This window comes from Trachurus trachurus (genome assembly GCF_905171665.1).
Source record: "Trachurus trachurus genome assembly, chromosome: 13".
Taxonomy (NCBI): domain Eukaryota; kingdom Metazoa; phylum Chordata; class Actinopteri; order Carangiformes; family Carangidae; genus Trachurus; species Trachurus trachurus.
In genome coordinates, this window is record NC_139892.1 from 6,898,880 (window position 1) to 6,911,784 (window position 12,905).

General features: G+C 39.5%; 1 protein-coding gene across 1 annotated transcript; it reads right to left on the reverse strand.

The window, feature by feature from the left end:
* Positions 1–7,992: 7,992 nt before the first annotated feature.
* On the reverse strand, positions 7,993–12,577 carry linc.pou2af1 (lnc RNA pou2af1; the record flags this gene model as incomplete). The annotated part of the gene is given in 6 exon segments (XM_083984884.1): positions 7,993–8,373; positions 9,103–9,366; position 10,252; positions 10,254–10,303; positions 10,567–10,667; positions 12,571–12,577. Coding segments are annotated over 6 exon segments (804 nt in total).
* Between the last annotated feature and the right edge of the window lie 328 nt (positions 12,578–12,905).

The window sequence follows — 12,905 nt, forward strand, 5'->3', positions numbered from 1 at the left end:
TTACAGAGTGATGAAAAGAGATATCACTGTAAAAACGTATGACTCTCACATGTCAACAAAATAAAACAATAATTTTGAAAGGGGCTTTATCCATTGTTAAGTTTTCCGTTCTGGAAATATATGCAAATTAGCGCATATTTCATTAGTTATTGCCTCATTTACATATTTAAACATAAAATATGACAAAACTTGTAATACAAAAAATATTTGTCTTAATGTAAGCGATAAACTTGGTAAGTTTCATGGTGATATCTGTTAGTTAAAATCTTTACCCTATTCACCTGTAGTGTCTCCCCTTAACTCATAAGGACAAACATCTGTTGTGATTTTGGTGTTACGTAATAAACTATTATCTCAGATTTCAGAGAAAAAGTTTTCTTTGGAAAAAAAAAAATCCTGTGTTTTTCAGTGAAAACCTGACCAGATTTGTTTTGGTTTTCAGATTCAAGATAATAGATTATAGATAGATAGAGAATAGCTTTTTCTCCATCCAGACAAATGGAGACGATGTTTATTCTCAGTTACAGATTCACTGTGTTTACACAATAAATCAAAGTGAGAGAGGGAGGGTGTGTATGTGTGTGTGTGTGTGTGTGTGTGTGGGCGGGGACGACTCTGCTGCTTTCAGCGAATAAACAGACAAATAAACAAAACACAAATGATCAATTATCCCCAATAATTATCAGACGATCAAAAGACCGCATGGAGCCACAGTCACATTACCCAGAATGCTGTGCATTTACAAGCTGGATGGTCAGGTTGTGATGGTAATACAGTATTATGGGATGTCAGCAGCAGTGTTTCTCTCCTCTAACTCTCAGTTTCAGCTCAGATCAAAGCTCCGTCTGGGATCATGAACTCAAACTGTTGGTTTATCTTGTCAAGAGATGGATTATAGGGCCCTAAATTACCCATCATGCAAAGCAGGCATTTATCCCGGGGGGGTGAGAAGGTGAGGGGGGGGGGGGGGGGGGGGGGGGGTGTTTGACGGACCCTGAGGGCGAGCGGCGGCTGCAGAATGGGATTTAAACTGACACTAAAACCTGATACATGTTTTATAATGAAGTTAAATAAACAATTATAAATACATTATAATGCATTTTATGGGTGTAGATATACTGTAATATCTTCATATATCCAGATGTTTTACTGTAAATAATATACGTGGTATTGATGATGAACTGACACAGCCGAGGCCTCAGAGAATGAACCTGATTACCTGATATTTGATAATCAATAGATTTCTTATAATTACAGTATTCCTCGATGCTAAGACACATTTCTGGAAAGCTGCTCTCCTTTTCTCTAAACTGTGAACACAAACCCCAATTTTCAAGCTACATTCACGAAACCTCAGACTCTTCTTGCAAAACCAAACTGTCACCTCAAAACAGTTTAATCTGTGCCCAAAACTGAACTATGTTGTCAAATTGTGCCCCGAGTCAATCAAAATTACAGTAAAAACACTACTGAGCAGTCACTAAACACTACATAGACAAATAGAAAACACAACGCTCAGGACATGAAGCTGTAGAAATACATGTTTATTGTTCACTGTAGGCTAAATGCATGTTGCAAAACAAAAAACATGTGCATTACCTGTAAGCCCTTGTACATAGTAGGCTACTGTAAAAAAAAAAAAAAAAAAAGGCAGAAAACACAGAAATCTTGTGCTTTTAGCACTTGTATACAGTAAGCCTACGTAAAAGTACAAAAATATGCATTACTCAGCCGCAGCATCATTTCTCTGTACTGGATCAGGCCACAGGACTTCATCCTCAACTGGCTTACAGTATATGTGCCCTCACATCATTGGACACAAGTGTTATCAATTTTGAGTTGTTGTGTTCAACCGGTGAAACCTGAGCTTTAGTTGTGTTTGACTTTTGCCACCTGTGCTCAGCATTATGCAACACAGGTGCATCACAATGAAAACGTGTTGGCAAGTTGTGTCTAAACAGGTGAAAAGTGCTGATGGTTTTGCAATTGTTTAGTGTTTTAGCAATTGAGAAAAACTGTAATAGTAATTTATCAGACTAAGATTCTGCTGCTGGATCATAACTGCTAATTCATTTAACAATTAAAGCTCAATAACTAATGAGATTTGAGGTTTAACAGCACAAAGTCACTTTGGTTCACTATTTGGCAGGTCACCAGAGTCATATGGGTTCACTATTTGGCAGCAGGTGAGCCAGTTCATTCAGATGAAGTTTTATTAGTTGTAACAAGCGGATTAATAAAACTACAGGTTTAGTTTATTGGCCCCTGATAACTGATAACTGATCAGACGCATTGATCGGTGACATCGGTCCAGACGGAGAGAGAGAGAAGCTGATTCTTTGTTTTGTCATCAAACAGCTGAAGGGGCCGAGGCACGTCGACACACACCCCAATACACACAACACACGCACATAAACATAAACATAAACACACACTCACCTCTCCTGCAGCCTCAGGGCGTGTGTGTGTGTGTGTGTTTGTGTGTTTACAGTGCGGAGCTGCAGACGGATCAGTGGTTTGGGTGGATCAGATCGAGATCTGTTTGAACTGCTGCTGTCAGTTAGGAGCCCACAGACCCCCACCCCCTCCTCACCCCACCCTAACCCCTAATACCTCTCACCCCCCCCCCCCCCCCCCCCCCCCAAGACCTTTTCACTTTACGTAATGGCTGAGCCCTGACTTCTCTAACAGTCATTACATTTACATGTCACTTGAATGACATCTGAATTATGGCCTCAGTCCAGTGTTTTTCAACCTTGCAGTCAGGACCCCACGTGGGGTCGCCTTGAATAAATGGAATATTAAAATATTATTATTAAAAAAATATTATATAAAAAAATATTTGTATCAGTCATTTTTTTAAAGGGATAGTTCAACATTTTGGCAAATTGGCCCATTGCCATAATCCCTATAGTCATAGCAGTAGGTTTGTTACCTTTAATTGTCGGTGCAAGCTATTTTTAGAACGGCGGAGCAGAGCCGCAAGCTTTTTAGAACATTGTTTTAGAGGTAAATACAGAGTCTGCTTGCTGAAAAACTGTCCCTGAACGCAAAGCGCATCAGCGGTTTTGCATGAATTTTCCTCTAAAACAACTCTATCTGGTAACGTTGTGTTATTATCTCATAGCGTGGTGAATGTGCAGGTCACAACTTGTCCACCAGAGCGTTGTGGAGTTGTTGGATTGTGTATTTGATGAGTTTGATGAGGGAAACCAAGAAATCCCATGAGCCTCTGTAGTGTAGCTCTGAGCAGCTCGCGGCTCTGCTCCGCAGATCATTTAATACGATTCAGAATCGATATAAAATGTCCCAAAATTGATTTTAAAAACTAAAAAAATGAAACAAATCTGCTGGCTGTCGGCCTCCATTTCCTTAGAATTGAAAAGGCAGCATGTTTAACTGCACTATTCTTTTTGATAAAGAGGCACTTTTAATTTTGTTACTTAAGCAATATGTGACATTGCTTTTATGCAACAGTTTCAACAATTCCATCTAAACATGGATAAATGTTTAAAACTCCATAAATGTGAAAAAGACACTTTAGTCATTCTGTCTGTCAAAGCAGACTGGAGTAGATCATGAGGATCCTTTGCACACCGACAGACTGAAGCAGAAATCATTAGGAATCAAATCGTTTTGAATCGAATAATCGATTTTGAATCGAATCGTAGCCCCAAAAATCTGAATCTAATCTAATCGTGAGATAGTAAAAGATTCCCACCCCTAATAAAAATATCTGAGCTGTTGCATCTTGATTGACGCTGGGGTCTATAGGGTTCGCTGGAAATTGGGGGTCACTCACGAGACAAAAAAGGTTGGGAACCACCGCCTTGATCCCACTGTAACTGGACGACTGAAGCGCATGAAAACACGACTAATACCAGAGTTCTCCTTATCCGACTGAGATGATTCAATTGAAACTGATTTTCTTCAGCATGTATTTGCCTTAATCAGGGTTAAACTGGATGATGCATGTGTGCATGCTCCACAACAGATGTAGCATAAAAACCGGCTACAGTCTATTTTCAGCCCGAAATCCGTCCGGTTGGGAACTGTAGTTGAGAACTCTAAGTTATTTATATCCAGATTTTCACTCTGTGACAGAATAGACAACAGACGGGAGTCGGTATTAACCCGCTGAAACGACACATATCGCCACCGATTCGATTTTCTCTGTTGCATGTGAACTGGGACGAGGACAGAAGTCCGACGAGACGCTCAAATCCAGCTCGACTTAGCTGTGACTGTGAACTTACCGACTGTGGAGTCACGGCCTGAAATACACAAGATTAATATTAATGCTGTTAATAATATTATTTATAAGGATAATGTTGATGATGTTGATATTAATGTTGCAGCTGCATCAGGTTGAAGTTCACAGCAGGTTTTCAGACGACGTGCACAAGAAGTTTCACATGAATCTGGCCTTTGACCTTTGTGTGACACTGTAAAATAAACTGATTAACTAAAAGATAAACTACAAAAAAAACATGTAAAACTATGAAAGCTTTGTTAGAAACATGTATTTTATCCAATGCATTACAAAAAAACTGCTTATAATAAACTGACAAGCTGTGATTGATTCCTTTGACCGACCAAAATATAAAACACTGACGATAAAATGATGAAAGTCACTTTATAATAACCAGATACTGTAGCCTACTGTTTATCATTTAGTTAAACATTATTAATTAATCATTTATAAATGATTGCTGATACTAATTAGTTTGTAATTTATAAACACAGTCATGAATGTTTCACTGTGGATCAATCAGCTCATCATCAATCATCTATAATGTGTTAAAAGTTTTATATCAGTTACAAACTAGTTAATTATGAGACATCGGTGGTTCATTAGATCATTTATTTAATTTATTTATTAACAAACTATTCAGATGAACGTTGATGCTGCACTGATACAGAATAATGTTAAGTTCATGAGTTCATAGATAATCAATAAACTGACGAGTATTACCTGGAATTAATCATGACTTTCTGAGTTAATAAATGTTTTATAAAACATCTATTAACAAACTGCAGTTGTTTTAAACAACAAAGATATATTTTTTATAATAGCTAAATCAAAGAAAATCATGAAAGAAAATAAGAATCAATGAACCCAATGATAAAAGTGATAAAACAATGAGATAAAAAAAACTCTAATAAAAGAGAATCAATCAGGTTTATTCATTTAAAACCTTTAAAACTGTTACGTCTCCGTAGCAACTCGTCTGTTCTGATGCTAAAGACCAAAACAAACTGATGTCACTGACGTCTCTGTCTCTGTTTTTGTTTATTCGCTCATTAAAAAGTGAAGTTGTGTGTTTTTACATCACGAACGTCGTTAACATGAGAAACAATTCGAGCTAATTAATGATGTGGAGACACTGACTGACTGATTGTCATGGTAACGCACTGTGTTGACGTCATCGCTGGTCAGCGTGAGGTTGTGTATTCACAGAGACACTGAGGTCATTAATCTGTGATGATGACTTAACGTACGACTCTGATTTATAATCAATGTTAATGATCATAGAGGTTAGAAAACACACAGAGAAGTGAAGGTTTTGTTCATAAGGCAAGGCAAGTTTATTTGTATAGCACATTTCCGCAACAAGACAACTCAAGGTGCTTTACATATTAGCAAAATAAGAACATAAAAAGCAAACATTATTTAAAAACAGACAAGAGAAAGAATTAAAACAGATATAAAAAGAAGTAAAACAGAAAGGGAGACAGAACAGAACAACTCAAACATAGCAAAAAAGATATAAAATAACAGAATAATGTTATAATGTTAAATCAAATAAAATGAATTACACTTTTATTGATTGATTCTTATTTGTTTTCTTTGTTGTTTTTAACAACACAGAAGATTATTGTCACATTATTAATTATTGATGTGAAGTGAATGTGTGAGAGATGATGTGACACATTACTTTTTTTTAAATTTTAAATTGAATTTACTTTTGAAAAATGTATTTAAAAGGTCATTCCAATTTTAAATTGAATTTACTTTTTTAAAATTTATTTAAAAGGTCATTCCAATATAAAGCCCCTTTGGACTCCTATCTTAAAACAAATTGCTCGTGTTTCTAACTTATTCATTCATTTATTTATTTTTATTCTTTCTTTTTCCATTTTTGTTATTCTTACTATATGTTTTTTTATATTCACATCATTGATCCTTGTTATTCAGTATCTCTATGTTAGATTTATGTGGGTGGGGGTGGTGTGAGCAAGTTGTCTGCATTTGTCATTATATTATGTATGTCTATAATGTAAAGTAGTGTATTGTTGTTTTAAATGGTCATTTCATACAAAATCAGCCTCTTTCTTACATGTTCTACGTTTTAATCTATTCTCACTTGTTGCTTCAGCTATGTTCATCAGTTTTCCTTCCTGTCGGGCTCGCTGCAGATTTCAACTCTTCAGCTGTTAAACATCTTACATGCAGGATTTTTGCATTTTCTTCTACCTTTTTAACATTTCTACTGCTTTTCGCCCTTATAAAGGCATTAATCTCTCAGCCTTCAAGTTATACCATGTTTCAGCTTTAGCGTCAGACTTTTTCAACAGTTCTTCAGCAGTTTCTTAAGCTAATTCAACTTGGTTTCAATGATTTCTTCAGCTCATTCAACATTGCTTCAGCAATAGCGTTCAGCTGCTTTCAGCATCACACCATTTCCATTCTTGGAAATGTTTTTTCTAGTTTATTTAATAATTTTCATGTTTAACGATGTGTCATGAAATGATTAGATCCAGGTGTGAAACATGAAACTGCTGAGTCATCGTTTGTTCTTCAGATCAAACTTCATGTTCAGGTTCAGTTTTCCTGTTTTACATCGGACGCCTTTTTAGTTTTATTATTTCCTGTTCACTATGTCACACACACACTGTTTCTGTACGGCCTCTGTGTGTGCATGTGTGTGTTTATCACTGCTCACAGCTCCGTCTGAACGGTCATAAGAGAAGAGGAGGAGGAGGAGGAGGAGTTGCAGCTTCACTCTGTTGTGTGTTGTTCTATATATTGTGTATTTTTGTGTTGTGTTTGTAGTGAAGCTGAAGTTTTGGAAACTTTGACCCTGAGTTTATAGAGTCTGGTCTCCTTGACCTTTGACCTCCTCCACTTCAGGACACAGGTCAGAAGTGAGTTACATGTTTGTTTGTTTCTTTCTTTCTTTCTTTCTTTCTTTTTCTTCTTTTTCTTCATCTCTCTTACTCTGTCTTTCTTTCTACATTTGTCTTCTTTCTTTCTTAATTAATCTTTCTTTCTGTCTTTCTTCTTTCTTCATTTCTCTTACTCTGTCTTTCTTTCTTTCTACACTTGTCTTCTTTCTTTCTTTCTTTCTACATTTGTCTTCTTACTTTCTTTCTCTTTCTTTTTGTCTTTCTTTCTTCTTTCTTCATTTCTCTTACTTTCTGTCTTTCTTTCTTTCTACATTTTTATTCTTTCTTTCTCCCTTTATCTTACTTTCTGTCTTTCTTTCTTTGTTTCTTTCTGTCTTTCTTTCTACAATTTTCTTTCTTTCTTTCTTCATCTCTCTTACTCTCTGTCTTTCTTTCTACATTTGTCTTCTTTCTTTCTTTCTTCTTTCTTCGTTTCTCTTACTCTGTCTTTCTTTCTTTCTACACTTGTCTTCTTTCTGTCTTTCTTTCTACATTTCTCTTTCTACTTTCTTTCTTTCTTTCTTTCTTTCTTTCTTTCTTTCTTTCTGTCTTTCTTACTTCCCTGGATGTGTGTATTTCCTTCAGCTCAGTGAACCCAGTTTGATCAAATAAAGAAGCTAATCACTAACATCATCCATCAGAGACTCAGGTGTGAGTTCAACATGTTTTTTTTATTTATTTCATCAAAACGTAAGAAAATAAATCTACATTATAAAAAACATCAACAACACAGTCATCATCATCATCATCATCATCATCATCAGTACAAAAATATCTGGGCCCTCTCCTCCTCTTCATCATACAGTATTTACAGTCTCAGCATCATAACACGTTGTAACACATCTCCGAGCTCCTCAGGAGGTTGCTCTGCTCCTGGCAGCCGTAGCCAAAGTCCGACGGGCCGTAGTACCCATAATGCTCTGGGGCGGCGGCGGCAGCGGAGTAGGCGTCCTGCTGCTGCGCCGGCCAGCAGTGGGACAGGCTGAAAGAGTCCTGCAGGCTGCTGCTGCACTGGGGGGGGTAGTGGTGGTGGGGGTGGTGGGGGTCGAAGGAGGAGAAGCCGGAGGAGAAGCCGGACTCCATCCTGGTGGGAGAGTTGTAGCAGGAGGAGGAGGAGGAGGAGGAGAAGGAGTCCTGGGGGGAGTAGCTGTTGTGGTCCACGGGGCTGCAGAGCTTCAGGGACTCTGGAGAGGAGCAGGGAGCCTGGAGGAGGAGGAGGAGGAGGAGATTGATGTTAATGATTGATTCTTTCATTAAAGCTGATAAAACAACATGTTTTCTTTCTGTTGCCTGGTAACAATTAGGTCCAAATGAGTCACACAAACACATACTAGTGATCAATATTGATTTTAAAGTTATTTTACTCATTTATAAAGTCTTAAATAACCTAGCACCATCTTATATTGCCGATTTCTTTTCTTTTTATACCCCAACAAGAACGCTCAGGTCCTCCACTGCCTGTCTTTTAGTTAAGGTCCTAAGGTGTCCTACAAGAAAACTGGTGAAGCTGCTTTTTGTTTTTATGGCCCTAAACTCTGGAACACTCTCCCTTTAGACCTAAGAATAGGCTAGCGGACTCGTTTGCCATTTTTAAAAAGAAATCAAAGGGGTTGATTTTATCTTTTATCACTGTTATTGCTGTGCTTTGTTTTGTTGATGATGTGTTGTGTTTTCAACTGTTCTGATATTGCTTTATGCAAGCACTTTGGGCTGCATTCGTGCATGAAAGGTGCTTTATAAATAAAGATTATTATTAAAAATGATAATAAAAAACAACCATAGACTAATCAATACAACATGACTCCCTACTATCTTTAATAAGCTCTTGAATATCTCACTCATTCTGCATCACCCTGTTTTTTTTTACACAGCTGGCTTTTATTTTGAAGGTTTTAATAGAAGACGAACGCATCTCTGTTTTTTGACACTTACCATCCCGGTTCCGTAGAAATCCGCGTCCGAGGAGAGTCCGTGGCACCAGGGCAGCGGGAGGGCGGGAGGGGGGGGCAACTGGGCGCCGCTGTAGCCCCCACCACCACCACCACCGATGTTATTATTGATATTGTTGTAACAGTTACTAGGCAACATCACGTCTCCAAACTGCTGCTGGATGTCCGTGAACGCATCTCCTCCTCCTCCTCCGTGCACCGGGATTAAACTGTGGTGGTGGTTGTTGTGGTTGTTGTAGCTGCTGAGCTCCATGATGCAGGAGGAGGAGGAGGAGGAGGAGGTGTGAGGAAGAGGAAGAGGAAGAGGAGGAGGAGCAGCGTCCGCGTAGCGAGCCGACGACGGGATGAAGTCTGGAAACGAGATGATAAATATTCAATAAGTAAATAACACAGGTGGAATGACGTCACAGGCTGCAGGTTAATCAGCTGTCAGCGCGTCATACCTACATATATACATATATACATACATATAGTAGCGATATATATATATATAGAAATATATGAAGCCACTCGGTCTCTATATAGAAAGAGCTGAGTCAGGCAGAGTGAGTCGAGAGCTCTGGGTTGACGCTGAATTTCAAAATAAAAGTTTATTTATTGGATATTTTCTTTCTTTTCTTTTCTTTTTCTTTTTTTTTTTTTTTTTTTTGTTGGACCAATCAATCTGCAGAGCGCGTGCGACCAGACCTATAATGGACCTATAAGTTCAGAGAGTGATGATGTCATGAGATGATGAGGCAACACGTTGGACTGAAGCTTTGGTTTATAAGAAGAAGAGGAAGAGGAGCTGCTCGGTGGGAATGGAGGAGAGGAGTGTGTGTGTGTGTGTGTGTGTTTGTGTGTTTGTTTGTTTGTTTGTTTGACTTTACAGCTTTTAGGTTGATCTAATTTATAAATAATGTGTGTGTGTGACTGTGTGTGTGTGTTTATGGCTGTATGCGTGGATTTGTGAAGCTGCATAGGCTACATACAGGTGTGTGTCTGTCTCTCTCTCTCTTTGTGTGTAGCAGCTCTAATGGAGTTTTTTTTTTTTTTTTTTTTTTACTCTGGACTTGGACAGTGTTTCTGTTTCTGCTGCTGCTGCTGCTGCTGCTTCTGCTTCTGCTTCTTGTGCTCGTGCTCGTGAACTTACTTGGCAACGTGGACGCGCAGAGATCCTGAAGCTCCAGACAGGCCTGAGAGATCTGGAGGAGGAAGAGGAGGAGGAGGGTTAGATATCTGCTCCTTTAATCAGGGACAAAACTTTATTTGTACTTTTCTTTTTTCTTTCTTTTTTTTGTTTTAACTCTGAGTGTCTGTGTGGTGAATGCGGGTGCGTGTGTGCTGCTTCGTTAAAACACGTTAGTCTGTTGTTGCCACTGGGAGTGAATCATTGACAGCTAGGGGCAGTTTGCTGCTGCTGGGGGAGTTTTTTTTTTTTTTTTTCTTTTTTTAATTTTTTTTTTACCGTTTTGAGTTTTTTCCTGTTGGCCTCGCGCGCCCTGTGTCTCTGCAGCAGCTCTTTGACCGTGGTCTTCACGCGCACACCCTGGTACACTCTGGGCTTGTCTGAGGGAGAGAGAGAGAGAGAGAGAGAGAGAGAGAGAGAGAGAGAGAGAGAGAGAGAGAGAGAGAGTTTACTAAACACCGTTCAGCAGCAGACAATAACACACACTGACTCCTCACCCCCCCACCCCGCTCAGCCCCTCCCCTCCTGTTTTCTTCTCCTTCTTTTTCTCCTTCTCTCGCTCCAAACATAAAAACTAAATCTGATCGCTGATCATCTTTATCATCGATACTGTCCCTTCACCCCCATGTGCCCCCCCCCCCTCCTCATAAAGTTTCACTGTGTTTTTTTATTTCATTTATTCAGGTGGAAACGTCACAAACAACAACAACATGGTTATTATGATGATATAATAAACATTAAACTGTTTCTGCTGCTTCAGTCTCTGTGCGTAAATAAAAACTCTCTGGGTTTCTCTGTCTATGGGGTTTCTGGGAGACCCTCGAGCCCCCCGGTCTCCCCCCCCAGTCCCCCCACTCAGGACCCGGCGTTTCCTATTCCTGCTGCCCCTCCTGAGTGTGTGTATGTGTGTGTTGTGTGTGTGTGGCTCCGCGCTCCCGAAAACAAACCAGGAAACAAAAAGGAAAAACGGCACAAAAGGGGGAAAACAATGTAAGTTTGTGTTTTTTAACCTTAACGCAGATAAACGTGTGTGTGTGTGTGTGTGTGTGTGTGTGTGTTTGTGTGACTGTGTGTGTGTGATCGGGGTTGAAACGGTTAAAGTTGGATAAAAAGTCCGCGTGGAGCTCCGCGAAACAAAAACAAGACACAAACAAAGAGGCGGAAAAAGCAGCGACCGACGCGTAAAAACCTGAAAACCTGCAGCTGCACCGAGAGAAAACAGCTGATCTGATCTGATCTGATCGATCTGATCTGATTGATCTGATCGATCTGAGCAGCAGTTTGGGTCCAACATGTGTGTGTGTCGGTGTGTGTGTGTGTCCACGAAAACTGGCTGTTGTTTATTACACATGTGAGCGCCATGTTCGCCGCACACAGTTGTTTTAAAACTTTCACCCTCGCGTTGTTTTCACGACTCAAACCAAAACTCTTGAATTAAAGTTTAATGAAACCCCGCCGCTCCCCCCCTGTTAGATCTGACACTCTGAATCCTTATTATCATTATTATTATTATGGCTCATTACTATCGGCTCGGTCTCCTATAGGAGAAGCCGCTGCAGTTCAGAGCCACAGGCGGAATGTAAAGTGACGAGGCTGCCGCGGAAAAAGGCGATTTGATAAGAGACGAAAAAGCCTCGAGTGTGAAACCTCATCTGATAAATATTCATACAGCTTGAAATCGCTTCTTGATGATTTGTCTTAAATGTGGCAAATAATAGTGGAGTAAAAAAAAAAAACAGAGAGGGTAGACACATCCCACTCACTTACACGGCCACGCTCCGTGTTACGCAAAAAAAAAAAGAAACACGCCAGAAGCCGGCGAGAAATCCAGCCTGTATAAGCTTTAATTAAATAATAATGTTTAAAAAGAACTGTCTGTACACAATAACCACACACGTGTCCCGACCTGTGTTCACAGCACTGATCAGAAAAATCAAACATATCACGGATGAGGAGCTAGAGGAGCAGCGGAGGAGCTGATCCAGGAGCAGCAGCAGCAGCAGGAGGTGGAGGAGGAGGAGGAGGCGGCAGGTGGAGAAACTAAACTTTACCAACATCTAAACTTCACCACAGAATACAACTCAAACTGTCTTTAAATCCACATCCACAGTGTTAAACCACACACATACAGCCTCTTTCTCTCTCTGAGCTGCTGCCTCATGTTGTCTCTAAAACTTCTCCTCTTTCTCTCCCTTCTTCTTTTCTATTTTTTTTTTATCCAAACAGGAGAAAAAGATGCAAAATTCATTTCCACGAAGGCAAAACCACGAGTTGAAAACTCACCAGACATGATGCCAGGGATGAGGAGAGGCTCAGGGCTCAGGACCGGAGGGGGCTCCACAAGCTGCTTTTTCCACCTCAGTAAAAATGGCCCAAGAACGAAATTTGTGCAAAAATCTAAAAAATTCTCAACACAAAAGTCTCCCGGCAGAGTCAGAGCATACAATAATATTGTAATATAGCTGTGAACATATTAGTTTGAGATTTTCTCCCTCCATGCCTACTATTTAAAACCCCTAGAACTCAATGATTTGACAATGATTTGATTGCGCGTTACTTTCAATTTGAATATTCAGAGGCAGCCGAGTTTTATCGATTTTTCATTAAAAATGAGTCCG